Genomic DNA, 21,008 nt, shown 5'->3' with positions numbered 1-21,008 from the left:
TCGATTGAGGGTTACAAGTTAGCAAGGAATGAGCTGAAAAAGGGGCTTAGGAGAGCTAGGAGGGGACATGAGAAGTCCTTGGCGGGTCGGATCAAGGAAAACCCCAAGGCTTTTGACTCTTATGTGAGGAATAAAAGAATGACCAGGGTGAGGTTAGGGCCGGTCAAGGACAGTGGTGGGAACTTGTGTATGGAGTCAGTAGAGATAGGCGAGGTGATGAATGAATACTTTTCTTCAGTGTTCACCAAGGAGAGGGGCCATGTTTTTGAGGAAGAGAAGGTGTTACAGGCTAATAGGCTGGAGGAAATAGATGTTCGGAGGGAGGATGTCTTGGCAGTTTTGAATAAACTGAAGGTCGATAAGTCCCCTGGGCCTGATGAAATGTATCCTAGGATTCTGTGGGAGGCAAGGGATGAGATTGCAGAGCCTTTGGCGCTGATCTTTGGGTCCTCGCTGTCCACGGGGATGGTGCCAGAGGACTGGAGAATGGCGAATGTTGTCCCTCTGTTTAAGAAAGGGAATAGAAATGACCCTGGTAATTATAGACCGGTTAGTCTTACTTCGGTGGTTGGTAAATTGATGGAAAGGGTCCTTAGGGATGGGATTTACGACCATTTAGAAAGATGCGGATTAATCCGAGATAGTCAGCACGGATTCGTGAAGGGCAAGTCGTGCCTCACAAATTTGATAGAATTTTTTGAGGAGGTAACTAAGTGTGTTGATGAAGGTAGGGCAGTTGATGTCATATACATGGATTTTAGTAAGGCGTTTGATAAGGTCCCCCATGGTCGGCTTATGATGAAAGTGAGGAGGTGTGGGATAGAGGGAAAGTTGGCCGATTGGATAGGTAACTGGCTGTCTGACCGAAGACAGAGGGTGGTGGTCGATGGAAAATTTTCGGATTGGAGGCAGGTTGCTAGCGGTGTGCCGCAGGGATCAGTGCTTGGTCCTCTGCTCTTTGTGATTTTTATTAATGACTTAGAGGAGGGGGCTGAAGGGTGGATCAGTAAATTTGCTGATGACACCAAGATTGGTGGAGTAGTGGATGAGGTGGAGGGCTGTTGTAGGCTGCAAAGAGACATAGATAGGATGCAAAGCTGGGCTGAAAAATGGCAAATGGAATTTAACCCTGATAAATGTGAGGTGATTCATTTTGGTAGGACAAATTTAAATGTGGATTACAGGGTCAAAGGTAGGGTTCTGAAGACTGTGGAGGAACAGAGAGATCTTGGGGTCCATATCCACAGATCTCTAAAGGTTGCCACTCAAGTGGATAGAGCTGTGAAGAAGGCCTATAGTGTGTTAGCTTTTATTAACAGGGGGTTGGAGTTTAAGAGCCGTGGGGTTATGCTGCAACTGTACAGGACCTTGGTGAGACCACATTTGGAATATTGTGTGCAGTTCTGGTCACCTCACTATAAGAAGGATGTGGAAGCGCTGGAAAGAGTGCAGAGGAGATTTACCAGGATGCTGCCTGGTTTGGAGGGTAGGTCATATGAGGAAAGGTTGAGGGAGCTAGGGCTGTTCTCTCTGGAGCGGAGGAGGCTGAGGGGAGACTTAATAGAGGTGTATAAAATGATGAAGGGGATAGATAGAGTGAACGTTCAAAGACTATTTCCTCGGGTGGATGGAGCTATTACAAGGGGGCATAACTATAGGGTTCGTGGTGGGAGATACAGGACGGATATCAGAGGTAGGTTCTTTACGCAGAGAGTGGTTGGGGTGTGGAATGGACTGCCTGCAGTGATAGTGGAGTCAGACACTTTAGAAACATTTAAGCGGTTATTGGATAGGCACATGGAGCACACCAGGATGATAGGGAGTGGGATAGCTTGATCTTGGTTTCAGATAAAGCTCGGCACAACATCGTGGGCCGAAGGGCCTGTTCTGTGCTGTACTGTTCTATGTTCTATCTATGTTCTAATACCCCCAATCCCATTACGCTTTAATTTTGCATGTAGGACTTTGTTGAAAGACTTCTGAAAATCTACATTTTAAAAAATTCATTCTTGGGACATGGGCGTCGCTGGTTGGCCAGCATTTATTGCCCATCCCTAGTTGCCATTGGATGGCTCTGGAATCACATGTAGGCCAGACCGGGTAAGGACGGCAGATTTCCTTCCCTAAAGGACATTCGTGACCCAGATGGGTTTTTCCGACAATCAACAATGGTTTCATGGTCATCAGTAGATTCTTAATTCCAGATATTTTTTATTGAATTCAAATTCCACCATCTGTTGTGGCGGGATTCGAACCCGGGTCCCCAGAACATTAGCTGAGTTTGTGGATTAATGGTCTAGCGATAATACCTCTAGGCCATCGCCCCCTAAACCACATCCACCAGCTCTCCCTGGTCAACACCCTTGAAGACTTCCAGTAGATTTGTCAAGCATGATTTCCCTTTCATAAATCCATGCTGACTCTGTTCAATCCTGCCACTGTTTTCCAAGTGCTTTGCTATAAAATGTTTGATAATGGATTCCAGCATTTATCCCACTACTAACGTCAGGCTAACTGATCTATAATTCCCTGTTTCTCTCTGCTTCCCTTTTAAAATAGTGGGGTTACATTAGCTACCTTCCTGTCTAGAAACCACCGATGCATCCACTATTTCTCGGGCCACTTCCTTAAGTACTCTGGGATGTAGATTATCTAGGGGATTTATCAGTCTTCAATCCCATCAGTTTCCCCAACACCATTTCTCTATTAATACTGATCTCCTTCAGTTCCTCCCTCTCACTAAACCCTATGTTTTCCAACATTTCTGGTACATTATTTGTGTCCTCCTTTGTGAAGACAGAGTCAAAGTATGCATTTAGTTAGTCAGCTATTTCTTTGTTCCCCGTTATAAATTCCCCTGTTTTTAACTGCAAGGGACCTACATTCACCAACCTTTTCCTCCTCACATACCGATAGAAACTTCTACAGTAAGTTTTTATGTCCCTGCTCACATACTCTCGTACTCCATTTTCCCCTTCTTAATCAACCCTTTTGCTAAATTCTAATCTGCTCCCAATCCTCAGTTCTGATGTTTTTTTTCTGATCTATTTGTATGTCTCTTCCTTGGATCTAAAGCTATCTCTAATTTCCCTTGTAAGACCATAAGACATATGAGCAGAATTAGGCCACTCGGCCCATCGGGTCTGTTCCACCATTCAATCATGGCTGATATTTTTCTCATCCCCATTCTCCTGCCTTTTCCCCATAACTCCTGATCTCCTTATTAATCAAGAACCTATCTATCTCTGTCTTAAAGACACTCAATGACCTGGCCTCCACAACCTTCTGCGGCAAAGAGTTCCACAGATTCACCACTCCCTGGTTGAAGAAATTCCTCCTCATCTCTGTTTTAAAGGTTCATGTAGGTCATGGAAAAGCCTGGGAACTACAGGCCAGTGAGCCTCACATCTGTGGTGGGTAAGTTGTTGGAAGATATTTTGAGAGACAGGATCTACAGGCATTTAGAGATGCAAGGACTGATTAGGGACAGTCAGCATGGCTTTGTGAGTGGAAAATCATGTCTCACAAATTTGATTGCATTTTTTGAAGGGGTAACCAAGAAGGTAGATGAGGGCAGTGCAGTTGATGTTGTCTACATGGACTTTAGCAAGGCCTTTGACAAGATACTGCATGGTAGGTTGTTGCATAAGGTTAAATCTCAGGGGATCCAGGGTGAGGTAGCTAAATGGATACAAAATTGGCTTCTTGACAGAACCCAGAGGGTGGTTGTAGAGAGTTGTTATTCAAACTGGAGGCCTGTGACCAGCGGTGTGCCTCAGGGATCAGTGCTGGGTCCACTGTTATTTGTCATTTATATTAATGATTTGGATGAGAATATAGGAGGCATGGTTAGTAAGTTTGCAGATGACACCAAGATTGGTGGCATAGTGGACAGTGAAGAAAGTTATCTCCAATTGCAACGGGATCTTGATCAATTGGGCCAGTGGGCTGATGAATGGCAGATGGAGTTTAATTCAAACAAATGCGAGGTGATGCATTTTGGTAGATTGAACCAGGGCAGGACTTACTCAGTTAATGGTAGGGCGTTGGGGAGAGTTGCAGAACAAAGAGATCTAGGGGTACATGTTCATAGCTCCTTGAAAGTGGAGTCACAGGTGGACAGAGTGGTGAAGAAGGCATTCGGCATGCTTGGTTTCATCGGTCAGAACATTGAATACAGGAGTCGGAATGTCTTGTTGAAGTTGTACAAGACACTGGTACGGCCACACTTGGAATACTGCGTGCAATTCTGCTCACCCTATTATAGAAAGGATATTATTAAACTAGAAAGAGTGCAGAAAGGATTTACTCGGATGCTACCGGGACTTGGTGGATTGAGTTATAAGGAGGGGCTGGATAGACTGGGACTTTTTTCTCTGGAGCGTAGGAGGCTGAGGGGTGATCTTATAGAGATCTATAAAATAATGAGGGGCACAGATCAGCTAGATAGTCAATATCTTTTCCCAAAGGTAGGGGAATCTAAAACTAGAGGGCATAGGTTTAAGGTGAGAGGGGAGAGATACAAAAGTGTCCAGAGGGGCAATTTCTTCACACAGAAGGTGGTTAGTGTCTGGAACAAGCTGCCAGAGGTAGTAGTAGAGGCGGGTACAATTTTGGCTTTTAAAAAGCATTTAGACAGTTACATGGGTACGATGGGTGTAGAGGGATATGGGCCAAATGCAGGCAATTGGGATTAGCTTAGGGGTTTAAAAAAAAAGGGCAGCATGGACAAGTTGGGCCGAAGGGCCTGTTTCCATGCTGTAAACCTCTATGACTCTATAACTATGGTTTGGCCGTCATTCCCGTTTGAGTCAGATTGATTCCCCCGGTATACAGCACTGACTCAAGCTGTTACACTGGATCACATTTACGATCCAATTTGCATTTTGAGTGAATCAATCCGGAATGTGAGCCGTGTCTCTGGAACATTCCTTTCCCACAACTCATCCACTCAGTGAAATATTGACCCGAAATTCTCACCTGGGACTGAGCCCCGACATTGGGATGGATTGCGTGTCCCAAACGCGTACAGGATGGACTGGCCCACTGTCCAATGAAGGAAGTGGATGTGCAGGGGGGGGGGGGGGGGGGGGGCGCGGAGGCTTTCCATGCCTCCAGCCCAGGGGGAGCCGCTGCTGAAACCACAAAGAGGCGGAGACGGCACCTCCATTCTGAGGTATGCTCTCAGGAGGGGAAGACAAATGAGGTTTGTGCTGGGAGCGAGGAGGCGGAGCTCTTGGAGGGGAAACGACTCCAGCAGCAGTGATGGACACGTGAGAAACCCCCTCCCCAGATACCGTCCCCAACCAGCTGGAGGTCTCGCTCTGCCGTGGGGAGGGTGAGGGAAGGGTAGGGTGGTGGGGGGGTGGAGGGGGGGATTCCTCTCCGGGTGGCCCAGGGAACTGGCCCCGAGTTCCATCCACCCTCTGGTCAGTGGATAACTGCCGCCCACACCACTGATAAAGTGAAGCTGGCAACGGGACGGTGTGACCAGCCCTCCCAGTGTGCCCCCTGGCATCTTACTGCACATCACCTCATTACTCATCAGCCACATTTACCAACGTGTCCACAAACCAGCTTCAAACTTTCTCCACTTCATGCACTGGCTTCAACTGTCTGGCAAAGTGAGATAGAGGGAACCTGTCCTGGGAGTGTTTGATGGGGACAGTGTAGAGGGAGCTTTACTCTGTATCTAACCCCGTGCTGTACCTGTCCTGGGAGTGTTTGATGGGGACAGTGTAGAGGGAGCTTTACTCTGTATCTAACCCCGTGCTGTACCAGTCCTGGGAGTCTTTGATGGGGACAGTGTAGAGGGAGCTTTACTCTGTATCTAACCCCGTGCTGTACCTGTCCTGGGAGTGTTTGATGGGGACAGTGTAGAGGGAGCTTTACTCTGTATCTAACCCCGTGCTGTACCTGTCCTGGGAGTGTTTGATGGGGGACAGTGTAGAGGGAGCTTTACTCTGTATCTAACCCCGTGCTGTACCTGTCCTGGGAGTGTTTGATGGGGACAGTGTAGAGGGAGCTTTACTCTGTATCTAACCCCGTGCTGTACCTGTCCTGGGAGTGTTTGATGGGGGACAGTGTAGAGGGAGCTTTACTCTGTATCTAACCCCGTGCTGTACCTGTCCTGGGAATGTTTGATGGGGGACAGTGTAGAGGGAGCTTTACTCTGTATCTAACCCCGTGCTGTACCTGTCCTGGGAGTGTTTGATGGGGGGACAGTGTAGAGGGAGCTTTACTCTGTATCTAACCCCGTGCTGTACCTGTCCTGGGAGTGTTTGATGGGGACAGTGTAGTGGGAGGGTGGTGGTGGTGGGGGAGAAAGAGTGGTGGTGGTGGTGGGGGGGGGAGCAGTTGGGGGAGGGGGGAGGATTCACTCTGTTTGTCACCTGGCTGCTCCTTTCTAATATTTATTATTCTTTGTTTCATTTGACGTTGTTCGTGATCACAAGATAATGAAACAAGGTTCCTGGTTCCCCAGTTCAGTTTCGATTATTTATCTAAGGGAATACAGACGGATATTTCAGTTTAACCCTTTGAAGATCTGTCTTCACAATCCTGGAGCTCATTATAAACAATGGAGTTATCATAGAACCATACAGTGCGGAAGAGGCCCTTTGACCCATCGAGTCTGCACTGACACGAGAAACACTTGAACTTCCACCTAACCCCATCTGCCAGTCCTTGGCCCATAGCCCTGAATGTGATGATGAGCCAAGTGCTCATCCAGGTACTTTTTAAAAGATGTGAGGCATCCCACCTCCACCACCCTCCCAGGCAGCGCATTCCAGACCATCACCACCCTCTGGGGAAAACTATTTTTCCTCACATCCCCCCTAAACCCCTCACCTTGAACCTATGTCCCCTCGTGACTGACCTTTCAACTAAGGGGAACAGTTGCTCCTTATCCACCCTGTCCATGTCCCTCATAATCTTGAACACCTCGATCAGGTCGCCCCTCAGTCTTCTCTGCTCCAATGAAAACAACCCAAGCCTCTCCAACCTCTCTTCATAATTTAAATGCTCCGTCCCAGGCAGCATCCTGGTGAATCTCCTCTGCACCCCCTCCAGTCCAATCACATCCTTCCTATACTATAAAATCAACAAGTAACACTTTATTTATCTGTGAACAGGGTAACTAAACTATTAACAAACTGAATAAAACACGATTCTAATGGAATGCTGTTTAGATAATTACAATCCCCACTTATTAACAAGAAAACAGAATTTTTTTTTAGTCACTTTCAAAATTTCAATCAGGTTTTTTGTCTTCCTGGAATTTCTGGCTTCTTTTGGTATCTTTTCTGTTCAGATGATGTGGAGATGCCGGTGTTGGACTGGGGTGGGGGCAGTAAGAAGTCTCACAACGCCAGGTTAAAGTCCAACTGGTTTATTTGGAATCACGAGCTTTCAGAGTGCTGCTCCTTCATCAGGTGAGTGCCTTCTAAGGACTGAGTCAAGTGAATGTTCCACTCACCTGATGGAGCGGCGCTCCGAAAGCTCGTGCTTCCAAATAAACCCATTGGACTTTAACCTGGTGTTGTGAGACTTCTTACTATTTAGATGAGGCTTTGTGCTAAAAGCTCTGTGGCAGAGAGAGAAGTTGTTGTCTCTCTCTAAAGCTGTAAGCTGTGGCAGAGAACAGTTGCTGGCTGTCTCTCTGGAGCTGAGAGGTGACTCTTATACCCCTGATGACATAGCAACATCCCCACAATAGGACTTGTTCTCAGGTTACCAAAACATCAAATTTAAATATATTAGGCTGCTATTAGCCAAGTGTCTAGTTTAAACTGATTGGGCAAAATTCAAGAACGTCCCGTTGTCTTGGCAACACTACTGCCTGGACTCTCAATACAAATGTTTCAATCTGTGTACTGGCACCATATGCACCTGCATTTTTTAAACTAAGCATAGAAAAATAAGCTACCTTTGAAAGGGACCACACAATTATACAACTCTTAGCATTTTACAATTTTTAAAATTTTAATTTTACGAAGGACAGCTTCACAAGTCCTGGCTGGTTTCGAGCTTCTTGAGTGTTGTTAGAGTTGCACTCATCCAGGCGAGTGGAGAACATTCCACCATACTCCTGACTTGTGCTGTGTAGATGGTGGACAGGATCTGGGGAGTCAGGAAGTGAGTTAGTCGCTGCAGGATTCCCAGCCTCGGACCTGCTCTTGAAGCCACAGTATCTACGTGGGGAGTTCTGTTGCGTTTCTGAAAACGGTTCCCGAACACAAAGGGTCAATTTCACTTTACAGGAAGTGGTTTTAATTCAGAAGATCTCTTTCGGAGTCTGACACCACCCAAAAGAGGAACTTACTCTGACTAAAATGTGTGTATGTGGTTAGGATCCTGGAGACTTCCTCGGAACTCTCTAGCCTGCCAGGAATGCGGGAAAGATGGTGGGAAGGGAGGGAAGAGGGAAAGGAGGCAGAGTGCCTGCTGGAAAAGTTTGGAAGTGGAATGTGAGCAGGTTCAGCTGTTCCGTGACGCTGTCCATGCTGAATAGCTGCTTTTCCCGGTCGGAACGGGCCCACCATGAACAGGATTTCGGTTTGAATGTTGGAGGGGCAGCTGGGACCCCCGCTATAGGAAGAGTTTGGACATGGAGAAATGGAGGGACAAAGAGCATCACAAGACAGCCCTGCTGACAAACCTCTTCACACCTTTCTACACTCTGTGTTGGCGAATGTCCCGTGGGCGGCACGGTGGCTAGCATTCTGCCTCAGCTCCAGGGACCCGGGTTCGATTCCCGGCTTGGGTCACTGTCTGTGCGGAGTTTGCACGTTCTCCCCGTGTCTGCGTGGGTTTCCTCCGGGTGCTCCGGTTTCCTCCCACAGTCCGAAAGACGTGCTGGTTAGGGTGCATTGGCCGTGCTAAATTCTCCCTCAGTGTAACCCGAACAGGTGCCAGAGTGTGGCGACTAGGGGATTTTCACAGTAACTTCATTGCAGTGTTAATGTAAGCCTTACTTGTGACACTAATAAATAAACTTTAACCCCCCTCCGCGTCTCCGAGACAGAATGTCACTATTGCAGCTCCCCCCCTCTCTAGGGTCACCACAAGGCCAACACAAACCACTTCTAATTTAAAAAAGAACTTTATTAAAATACCTGCTGTACTCTGCTGCAGATATTATATAAAAAGGAACAATTAGATGCAGATTCTGTACTCATCACAAGACAGACACCAACAGATTAACTAGAATTCCAGCTGCCGTAATCCACCCTGGTATTAAATCAGAGTGAACATTACAAGTAATATTTGATCAATATTTGATTCCCGCACTCCAGTCTTTCGGTGGATTAATAAGTGCAGATGTAGCTGTTGAGGGAAGCTCCTTCATACTGCTCGCGTCCCCTCACTCACTGAGTGAAGAGGATCCAGAAACCAGGGATCTCCATTCCTGCAATTAAAGAATATCATTAAATTCTGGCAGAGTCAGCAAGCTCCAGCAGAACATACACAGAAACCCCCTCCCCACCAGCACAAAATCTCAGTCTCTCACACGCGCGGCAAAATCGCATGTGCGCGCGCACACATGAAATCGCACGCGCACACACACACAAAATCGCGCACACACAAAATCGCACACAAACGTCACAGTCGTGGTATTGTCACTGGGCGAGCAACCCACGGTAATGCTCTGGACCCAGACGGACCACCCGGCATTGCTGTAGTCGCTGTAAACAGCTACGGAAAGCCCAGCCCTGTCGACTCTGCAATGTCTAAATACTAACACCTGGGGGCTTGTGCTGAAACTGGGAGAGCTGTCTCAGAGACTGGTCAAACAGCCTGACACCGTCACACACTCAGAATCATATCTTACAATGTCCCAGACACCAGCATTACCATCCTGGGGTACGTCATGCCCCACTGGTAGGACAGACCCAGCAGAGGTGGCAGCGGCACAGCGGTATACAGTCGGGAGGGAGTCACCCTGGGCATTCTCAACACTGCCTCCGGACCCCAAGAAATCTCATGGCATCAGGTGGAACATGGATGAGGAAGTTTCCTGCTCGAAGATGAGTTAGAGTAAATCTAAATTAATGTAACATTGTAAAATGCTGGGGTGGGGGGGGGGGGGGGGGGGGGGGGGAGACTTTGGTGCCTTTAAAAGGTGACGCCTTTTCTGTGCTTAGAAAGTTTTAAAAATGCAAGTACACAGAGAGCCCAAACTGAAATATTAGTATCGAAAGGCCAAGCAGCAGTGTTACCAAGGCAACAGGCTTGCAGACTTTGGAATTAAAAAAAAAAAATCAGCCAATCAATTTAAATTAGGCACTTAGATACCAAGAACCTATTAAATTTGATGGTTTTGGCAACAGAGGACCAATCCTATTGCGGGGATATTGCGATCTCATCACAGGTATAAAAAGAGGGCAGTGGGACAAAAGCACGGAGAGCAACTGGCAGAGTAACAGCTCTCAGCTTCACTTGTGTCTTCAGAGAAAGCACCATCTCAATGGTGAAGGTACCAAAGAATCAACAGAGAATATTCCAGAAGAGACAACTGGAATTTAGAGAGTGACTAAAGTTCTATTTATTTTGTTAATGAGTGGGAATTATATTTATTGGAACACCCATTCCATTAGAATCGTGGTTTATTAAGTTTGTTAATAGTTTAGTTAACTTGTCCACCATTAGATAAATAAATTGTTACTTGTTGATTTGAGAGTGTCAGCGAGTCATTTGGATTTGACCATTAAAAGTTGCTGAGGAGCCGATCGCACCATTTCACACCCTCACTAACAGATTATGAGGCAAAGAACTCCGCTTTGAGTGGGTGGGTATTAGTTCTCAGGGAGGAGGGGGTCCACCTCTCTTTATAACACTACATCCCAGTGTGCACCCTGCCCACACCCTCTCCCCCACTCCCCTGCACGCAGCCTATCCCCTCCATCCCCACCCTACAGCCTCATGCCCCCCTCCCCCAGTAAGGCTGTAACAGACTTTCCGATGCCTCACGACCACAATGTGTTGTGAGGAAGAGCTGGTAACCTATGCTGGCTGCACTATTGCCCCATCAGCTCCTGATCTGGTTTCACTGCCTCTTCCTGTTACTGCATTGCTCATTCTTGAAGCTGCCTCCAAAACCTTTCCCTTTCTTGTTATCTCAGAAGACCCAGCACACCGAGGGCATGGTGATCGCTGCACTATTCCTGTCACAAATCCTGTCACACTGCCAGTTGTGTACACTGCAGCTTCTGGCCCTGCCATAGAATCTCTACAGTGCGGGAGGAGGCCATTCGGCCCATCGAGTCTGCACCGATCACAATCCCACCCAGGCCCTATTCCCGCAAACCCACATATTTATCCTGCTACCCTGACACTAGGGTCAATTTTAGCACGGCCAATCCACCTAACCCGCACATCTTTGGACTGTGGGAGGAAATCGGAGCACCCGGAGGAAACCCACGCAGACACGGGGAGAACGTGCAAACGCCACACAGACAGTGACCCAAGGCCGGAATTGAACCTGGGTCCCTGGCGCTGTGAGGCAGCAGTGCTAACCACTGTGCCACCTTTGCCTACTGCCACAGATGATAGAGTAAAGACCTGAATCAGTGCTGAATGCCCTGCGGCTGGGTATATCTCACAGGGATATCGGTTGAATGGGAGGAGAATGGAATCGCTATGGGAACCAGACTAATCCATTCTCTCCATAGCAATCGTTTCAACAAACTGAACGACTGAGGAAATGTTATTTGAACAACAACAAACTGGCCAGTAAGAGCGAGCGCTTGGATTAATTATGAAGAGTTTACAACACAGAAACAGGCCATTCGGCCCGGCCCAGTCCATGCTGGGCTTTATTCTCCACACAAGTCTCCTCCTAACTCATTTCCCCCTAGCCTCCAATTCCTTTCTTCCTCATGTTTTTATCCAACTTCTCTTCAACACAGTGGGTTAGCACTGCTGCCTCACAGCGCCAGGGACCCGGGTTCGATTCTGGCCTCGGGGTCACTGTCTGTGTGGAGTCTGCACATTCTCCCTGTGTCTGCACGGGTTTCCTCCGGGTGCTCCGGTTTCCTCCCACAGCCCAAAGATGTGCGGGTCAGGCTAATTGGCCATGCTAAATTACCCCTTAGAGTCAGGGGGATTAGTGAGTAAAATACTTGGGGTTAAAGGGATAAGGCCTGAGTGGGATTATTGTCGGCGCAGGCTCAATGGGCCGAATGGCCTCTTCCTGAACTATCGATACTATTCACCCCAACCACTCGCTGTGGGAGTGCATTCCATCCTCGCCCTCTGGCCGGAGAGGTTTTCCCTCTATTCCCCTGTGGATTTATTAGGGTCTATCGCATATTGGTGGCCCCGGTTCAGTTTCCCTCCTGAATGTAAGCAACTTTGAGGTTTATCCTATCAAACCCCCTCAATGTTAAAGACCCCCCCCCACTCTCTAATCTGGACCGTTCAGTCTTCTGAAGACCGCTCCGTTCCACATTTTTTTTTGCCTTTTTATTTTGCCACAGCTTTGCCAGAGTAAGCTGCGCACGGTCTTTGCCAGGGTAAGCTGTGTGTGGTCTTTGCCAGAGTAAGCTGCGCGCGGTCTTTGCCACAGGGGAAGCCGCGCGCGGTCTTTGCCAGAGTAAGCCGCGCGCGGTCTTTGCCAGGGTAAGCTGCGCACGGTCTTTGCCAGGGGAAGCTGCGTGTGGTCTTTGCCAGGGGAAGCTGCGTGCGGTCTTTGCCAGGGGAAGCTGCGTGTGGTCTTTGCCAGGGGAAGCTGCGTGCGGTCTTTGCCAGGGGAAGCTGCGTGCGGTCTTTGCCAGGGGAAGCTGCGTGCGGTCTTTGCCAGGGGAAGCTGCGTGCGGTCTTTGCCAGGGGAAGCTGCGTGCGGTCTTTGCCAGGGGAAGCCGCGCGTGCCCTTTGCCAGGGTAAGCTGCGTGTGGTCTTTGCCAGGGGAAGCCGCGCGCGGTCTTTGCCAGGGGAAGCCGCGCGCGGTCTTTGCCAGGGGAAGCCGCGCGCGGTCTTTGCCAGGGGAAGCCGCGCGCGGTCTTTGCCAGGGGAAGCCGCGCGCGGTCTTTGCCAGGGGAAGCCGCGTGCGGTCTTTGCCAGGGGAAGCCACGCGCAGTCTTTGCCAGGGGAAGCTGCGTGTGGTCTTTGCCAGGGGAAGCCGCGCGCAGTCTTTGCCAGGGGAAGCCGCGGGCAGTCTTTGCCAGGGGAAGCCGCGCGCGGTCTTTGCCAGGGGAAGCCACGCGCGGTCTTTGCCAGGGGAAGCCGCGCGCGGTCTTTGCCAGGGGAAGCCGCGCGCAGTCTTTGCCAGGGGAAGCCGCGCGCAGTCTTTGCCAGGGGAAGCTGCGTGTGGTCGTTGCCGGGGGAAGCTGCGTGTGTTCTCTCACCAATTCTGAATTACATCTCAATTGTACAATGCTTGTGCTGCTAGCTGTCCTGTGGCAACTACTGCTCAATGTGTAAATATCAGACAACAACATAAGTGAGTCAGCTGTGATGCTTCCATGTTCAAATAGCCCAGCAATGCTCAGGCTCTGATCCTCTCTCCACTCCTTATAACAAAGGCAAACTTGCTGCCTCACTGCTAGATATTCTCAGCTTGACGCTAAGGAAGGGGATATGGCTCCTAAACCCAACTCTACTCCTGCCCTCTCATATGAATAGAAGCTATCCCAGTGTCCTGGCTAACATTCATCCCTCAAACATCACTTACTGGAACTCATTTGCTCATCATGCTGTTTGTGGGAGTCTGCTGTGTGCTGATTCATAGAATCCCGACAGTGCAGAAGGGGCCATTCAGCCCATCGAGTCTGCACTGACCACAATCCCACCCAGGCCCTATCCCCATAACCCCACATACTTACCCTGCTAATAGGGCCAATTTATCGTGGTCAATCAACCTAACCCACACATCTTTGGACTGTGGGAGGAAACCGGAGCACCCGGAGGGAACCCATGCAGACACGGGGAGAACGTGCAGACTGCACACAGACAGTGACCCAAGCCGGGAATTGAAACTGGGTCCCTGGCGCTGTGAGGCAGCAGTGCTAACCACTGTGCCACCGTGCCGCCCCGGGTCCCTGGCGCTGTGAGGCAGCAGTGCTAACCACTGTGCCACCGTGCCGCCCCGGGTCCCTGGCGCTGTGAGGCAGCAGTGCTAACCACTGTGCCACCGTGCCGCCCCAGGTCCCTGGCGCTGTGAGGCAGCAGTGCTAACCACTGTGCCACCGTGCCGCCCCGGGTCCCTGGCGCTGTGAGGCAGCAGTGCTAACCACTGTGCCACCGTGCCGCCCCGGGTCCCTGGCGCTGTGAGGCAGCAGTGCTAACCACTGTGCCACCGTGCCGCCCCGGGTCCCTGGCGCTGTGAGGCAGCAGTGCTAACCACTGTGCCACCGTGCCGCCCCGGGTCCCTGGCGCTGTGAGGCAGCAGTGCTAACCACTGTGCCACCGTGCCGCCCCGGGTCCCTGGCGCTGTGAGGCAGCAGTGCTAACCACTGTGCCACCGTGCCGCCCCGGGTCCCTGGCGCTGTGAGGCAGCAGTGCTAACCACCGTGCCGCCCCGGGTCCCTGGCGCTGTGAGGCAGCAGTGCTAACCACTGTGCCACCCCATGGATTGGCTGCCACGTTTCCCTAAATTACAGCAGTGACCACACACAGCACCTCATTGGCTGACGAGTGCTTTGGGATGTCCTGAGGTGATGAAAGGCGCTATAGAAATGCACTGTTACTCAAGGCCCCCACACGTGGTTCGAGTTTCTACCCCCTTCTACCCACTGCAACCTATTTCATTACATCAGTGAGTTAAACTGTGCCGCAATCCTCATACCAAACTTCAGTACTTATTTTAAGACACTGATGTAACACTCTATTTCCCAATCCCCACACACAGCCACAGGAACATTACAACATCAGAAACTAGTTCCACACTCAGTCACTAGAAGTTTCGGACAGCTGGCACTGCGTTAATACCCTGCTGCACCTTTAGTGCTTCTTCCTTGGACGAAGACTCCATCTGGTTACCACTCCCGTCTCGTTCTTGGGGGCAGCGGGCGGAGTTGGGGCAGGCTGGTCCTCAATAGTTTCCTGTCAAAAGATCAAAAACAATATTATATAACCGTGAGTAGCAGGCAGCAAACACCTGCCTAAGGAGCACAAATGGCAGCTTCTCAACTGTGAGGGCATCACAGGCATGATGTGGAGATGCCGGCGTTGGACTGGGTTGGGTACAGCAAGTAGTCTCTCAACACCAGGTTAAAGTCCAACAGGTTTATTTGGTAGCACGAGCTTTCGGAGCGCTGCTCCTTCATCAGGTTAGTGCCCACTCATCAGGCGCTCCGAAAGCTCGTGCTACCAAATAAACCTGTTGGACTTTAACCTGGTGTTGAGAGACTTCTTACACAGCATCACAGTCCCAAAGATGTGCGGGTTAGGTGGATTGGCTATGCTAAATTGCCCCTTAGTGTCAGAGGGACTAGCTGGGGTAAATGCATGGGGTTATGGGAATAGGGTCTGGGTGGGATTGTGGTCGGTGCAGACTCGATGGGCCGAATGGCCTCCTTCTGCACGATGTGGAGATGCCGGCGTTGGACTGGGGTAAACACAGTAAGAAGTTTAACAACACCAGGTTAAAGTCCAACAGGTTTATTTGGTAGCAAAAGCCACACAAGCTTTCGAGGCTCTAAGCCCCTTCTTCAGGTGAGTGGGAATTCTGTTCACAAACAGAACTTATAAAGACACAGACTCAATTTACATGAATAATGGTTGGAATGCGAATACTTACAACTAATCCAGTCTTTAAGAAACAAAACAATGGGAGTGGAGAGAGCATCAAGACGTCTTGATGCTCTCTCCACTCCCATTGTTTTGTTTCTTAAAGACTGGATTAGTTGTAAGTATTCGCATTCCAACCATTATTCATGTAAATTGAGTCTGTGTCTTTATAAGTTCTGTTTGTGAACAGAATTCCCACTCACCTGAAGAAGGGGCTTAGAGCCTCGAAAGCTTGTGTGGCTTTTGCTACCAAATAAACCTGTTGGACTTTAACCTGGTGTTGTTAAACTTCTTACTCTCCTTCTGCACTGCAGGATTCTATGATCCTCAGTCCACCCTTGTCCTGAGAGCCGATTTTCCAAGAGGACTGAGTGAGTTAGGAGAAGGAACTGTTGCTGATTTAGCTGTTCCCCTACACCCCGCCCCCCCCCCCCCTTCCTGCCAACCAGCACAGAGGGGCAACTGTGGCCCCAAATTTGGTGAAACCTGGCAACTCAACACAGACCTAGTTTGCCTGAATACCACCTTGAACAGTTAAACCAGCCAATGCAGTCATTCTGAACAGATCCAGTCAGAGGACTGGAATGCCTGGGGATTTTGGCGGAAAACAGGAACCCGAGGAGGCCATTCAGCCCCTCGAGTCTGTTGTGCAATTCTATATACCTGAGATATATCCACCCACTTGCCTCGGTTTCATATCCTTTAATATTCTTGTCCGACACAAAATTATCAATTAGCTTTGAATTTCGCTGGAGTTCAGACAAATGAGGGGGGGATCTCATAGAGACGTATAAAATTCTAACAGGACGGGACAGGCTAGATGTTCCTGATGGTGGGGGAGTCCAGAACCAGGGGTCACAGTCTGAAGATTCAGGGTAGACCATTTAGGACGGAGATGAGGAGACATTTCTTCACCCAAAGAGTGGTGAGCCTGTGGAATTCATTCCCACAGGAAGTAGTTGATGCCAAGTGTCCTGGTCTTGGTCTCCAGTCACGTCAGGGAGATGGCGCTAACTACGCAGCGACAATCAGTGTGGAATCTCAGAGTCTGGATCAGCAGGATACAAGCAGTCCCCGCCCACTTGCTTCTGGGTTTTGCTCAGCCGGTTAAACATTTATTCAACAATATTTTACAGGTTCCTTTTTCAGTAAAAGTTAACAATGACAGAGACACGGGTCTGGACTTCCTCCCCGATAGTCTGGGTACAATTAACCCTTTGGTCGGTCAACATATCCCCAATTCTGAAGTATTGCTTGAGAAGTGCCTGTGTGACACAAGAACCCCCTGGGGAAGCGATGGCCTAGTGGTATTATCGCTAGACTATTAATCCAGAAACCCAGCTAATGTTCTGGGGACCCGGGTTCGAATCCCGCCACAGCAGATGGTGGAATTTGAATTCAATAAAAAATATCTGGAATTAAGAATCTACCGATGACCATTGATGATTGTTGGAAAAACCCATCTGGTTCACTAATGTCCTTTAGGGAAGGGAATCTGTCGTCCTTACCCGGTCTGGCTTACATCTAACTCCAGAGCCACAGCAATGTGGTTGACTCTCAACTGCCCTCAGGCATCTAGGGATGGGCAATAAATGCTAGCCAGTCAGCGACGCCCATGTCCCAGGAATGAATAAAAAAACCCTGCATTTTTGGACAAGCTGCTGAATTGTCCTAACAAATCCAACGAGGTGACTAGTCTCCCTATTGTCCTTACACAGTCTGGGCCTACACATGACTCCAGTCCCACACCAACATAGCTGGTGCTTAACTCTGAAAACGTCACTCAATTGTACAAAACTAGTGGTTGATGAAGGTAGCTCACCAACATCTACTCAGAGCAGCGAGGGATGGGCAAAACACCTTACCAGTAATGCCCACCTCCCGCTATTTAATTAACAACATACAAGGTCCAAGGTGATCAATGAGCCAACATTTATCATGTAGCCACGTGAGTCAGGACCAGTCCCAATTTGCTCATCAGTCTGTACTGAGTTATTTAATCGAGGCAGCAAATGGCCCCTCTGCCCCACAGAGGCAGGGGATGAGTACACAAACAAAGTGTCCCACTGCAGTAGAATAATGACGCCCTGGATGCCCTGGTCTCTGTCCCCGTGTGTGTGGACCCGAGGTCCAGCCACAATCATAACGTCCAAAGATGTGCGGGTTAGGTTGATTGGCCAGGTTAAAAATTGCCCCTTAGAGTCCAGGGATGCGTAGGTTAGAGGGATTAGCGGGTAAATATGTGGGGTGGGGTTGTGGTCGGTGCAGACTCGATGGGCCGAATGGCCTCCTTCTGCACTGTAGGGTTTCTATGATTCTATGGACATTGAAATGAGGAGATATGTGTGAGGGACTGCAGGGAGATTGGGGGAAGGACTCTGCAGCTTTCTGGTAAGAATGGCACGGTGGCACAGTGGTTAGCACTGCTGCCTCGCAGCGCCGGAGACCCGGGTTCAATTCCGGCCTTGGGTCACTGTGCGGAGTTTACACATTCTCCCCATGTCTGCGTGGGTTTCCTCCGGGTGCTCCGGTTTCCTTCTGGAGTCACATGTAGGCCAGACCAGGTAAGGACGACAGATTTCCTTCCCTAAAGGACATTAGTGAGCCAGATGGGTTTTTACAACAATCAATAATGGTTTCATGGTCATCAGTAAATTAGGTGCGGATTAGGTGGATTGGCCATGCGGGGAGTCTAACTAGGGTAAATGCATGGGGTTATGGGGATAGGGCCTGAGTGGGATTATGGTTGGTACAGACTCAATTGGCCGAATGGCCTCCTCCTGCATTGCAGGATTCTATGACTCTATAGGCAGAGTTGAAGTGCAGAGGCTGCTGTCTCTCACTCACCAGGCTGGCCGGTAAGTCACAACCAAACGACAGATCAGTGACGGAGGCGCCAAAGGGCTGGTTACACACACTGTCGACCACTTCATCTGTAACCTCCTCATTCACAACTGCTTCGCCTGGAAAAGAGTGCAGCCGAGATTCTCCAGTACTGTCCTCGCTCTCTCCATCCACATCCGTGCACTCAATTCCGTCCTCGGAATCCTGGTCGGGGTCTCCCGTCAATGGTCCGATGGTGGTCCGGGCTCCCCGTGGCGGCAGTGTAGCTAGAAACGCGGGCAGTGTGAATGTGGAAAGGAATCGGGATTTCAGGAGCTGGTAGGCAGGGTTATTGTGCAGGCGGTCAGCCACCAGTGTCCGTGCTCCCTCCAGTCTCTCCCCGGGGTCAGTCCCCTCGGGAACGCCCAAGCCGGACAGATTCTGCTCCAGGACCCTCTTGTGTAGCAGCAGCTTCGAGAAGGCTCGCAGTGTGCAGGAAGAGGGTGGCAGGTAGGGCAGGGCTGTGGGCATGCCTGGCACCTGCACACCACCCTTACCCTGTAGCCAGTCTTTCATTACTGCGTCTTGCTCATGGGACAGAAGCTTAAAGTCGACAGAGTGTCTGTCCGGCTGCGGGTTTGACGGAGGTGGTTCAGTTCCAGCGGGTTGAGCCAGGCTGCTGGGACCTGCACCCATACAGCGAGTATCTGGGACCCCCTCTGGCAGTGACGCCCCCCCGCTCTGGCTAAGGTGCGCAGAGATGTTGGAGTTAGTAGAGGTGGCTGTTAGCAGCTGGCCATGTCCAGGCAGTGGCGAGCTAGTGGCCAGCGTTAGAACGTGGGCTGAAAGCGGGGGGAAAGGGGAGGTCAGCGGCTGCTTTGATGCTGCTTTAGTGGTTTGCACTGGAACAGAGATACAGGCATCAGCTACTGCCTGACTGCCTGAAGGGAAGCAGAGGGCGGGTACCTGAACCGGAGTGGCCACTGACTGCGGGCTGCCTGACGGCACCATGGAGATAGTCAGAGTGCCAGTGTGCTGGGAAGAGGAGGGCATGGCCTGGCTGGCTGGGGCACAGAGCTGGCTTATTGGGTTGGATACAGCAGTGATGGAGCCTGGAGGGACGTAGAGTAAACCTTTGGGAGTGAGCATGGCCATAATGGGCACAGTGGAGTTGGGCAGCATCAGAGGAACCATCACACCACTGGGCTGCAGCACACTCGGAGCCACTGGCATTGGGGCGATTGGTTGCAGTTGGCGGGGGACGCTAGCTTTAACGGGCGGAGCGATCGTGTGGGAGGACACGGCAGGCTGGATTTGGTTGCTCTGTGGTGTTGCTCCTGGGGCGTTCGATGGCGGGTGTTGGCCCAGTGTTGGCTGCCCGGGGGCGCTGGGCACTGACTTGCCACAAGCAACTTGCCGGATTAAAGAGCGACCCAGAGGTTTCGGTCTCCTCCTCGGCAAGCTGGTCTGAGCAGGCGATGGTGGGCACGTTTGCCTCGATCCCTGGAACACTTGTGCAGCAGGCATCTTGCTGGGTGGGGCTGTCAGCTGTGCCAGTGCTGCCAGTGACTGAGACGCAGGGGTGGTGGCACAGGCTTTGGCTCTCCGTTTCTCAGCGAGTAACTCCAGGACGGTCTTTGGCTTGTTCCTCGGAGGGGCAGAGCCCAGCTTAAACTGAGTGACTTCCATGGTCTGCCCGTTGCCCACGTTGATGGTGCCATCTTTTACCTGCTGCAGGGAACAAGGGTCTGGCCTCAACTGGTCAGCACGCTGCTCCTTCCCTGGCAAGAGGAAGAGAAGAGCAGTGAGAGCGTGAGGCAGCAGGAACGAAGAAAAGGAAAATGATTCAGTTGAAGATAAAACCAAAATTAAACTTCTAGAATCACAGAATCTTAAGGAGGCCATTCAGCCCATTGGATCAGTGATAGCAGTGAAACATTTGCCTGTGGACTGTGGGTTGACTGTGTTAGCCTCAGTTTAAAGAGCAGAGACCCCTCTCTGGGAGATTCCCCTCTCTGATACTAACACGTTTAGAAGTTTAACAACACCAGGTTAAAGTCCAACAGGTTTATTTGGTAGCAAAAGCCACACAAGCTTTCGGAGCTCCAAGCCCCTTCTTCAGGTGACTCGCCTGAAGAAGGGGCTTGGAGCTCTGAAAGCTTGTGTGGCATTTGCTACCAAATAAACCTGTTGGACTTTAACCTGGTGTTGTTAAACTTCTTACTGTGTTTACCCCAGTCCAACGCCGGCATCTCCACATCATGACTAACACGTTTCCCAAGGGAAGGGTCACCACCCACTGTCCCGTGTTCCAACAGAAGACAGTGAACGCCCAGCAGGATGGGTTTTACCAGCAATCGGGAAACACAAAGCCGGTCGCTTAGAGGACAAGCCCTGAGGTTGGTGGGGGAGGGCTGGCTGCCAGCATCCACAAACTCACAGCCCAATGACCA

The 21,008-nt window shown here is 50.3% G+C and overlaps 1 protein-coding gene across 4 annotated transcripts in view; it reads right to left on the bottom strand.

The window, feature by feature from the left end:
- Nucleotides 1–9,089: 9,089 nt before the first annotated feature.
- Nucleotides 9,090–21,008, bottom strand: part of snapc4 (small nuclear RNA activating complex, polypeptide 4) — a 57,770-nt gene continuing 45,851 nt past the window's right edge. For 3 of the 4 annotated variants that reach the window (XM_078226193.1, XM_078226194.1, XM_078226191.1), the window contains exons 20-22: nucleotides 18,580–20,336; nucleotides 14,942–15,045; nucleotides 9,090–9,412 (exon numbers count right to left, since the gene is read on the bottom strand). In XM_078226193.1, the coding sequence (XP_078082319.1) occupies nucleotides 14,944–15,045; nucleotides 18,580–20,336 (1,859 nt within the window). In that variant the 3' untranslated portion in view covers nucleotides 9,090–9,412; nucleotides 14,942–14,943. Of the gene's footprint in view, nucleotides 9,413–14,931; nucleotides 15,046–18,579; nucleotides 20,337–21,008 lie in introns of all 4 variants that reach the window. The other variant, XM_078226192.1, reaches the window with a different exon arrangement.

This window comes from Mustelus asterias, chromosome 13, assembly GCF_964213995.1.
Source record: "Mustelus asterias chromosome 13, sMusAst1.hap1.1, whole genome shotgun sequence".
NCBI lineage: Eukaryota > Metazoa > Chordata > Chondrichthyes > Carcharhiniformes > Triakidae > Mustelus > Mustelus asterias.
Note: the sequence above shows the minus strand (reverse complement) of the source record. Positions and strands in the feature narration are given on the sequence as shown.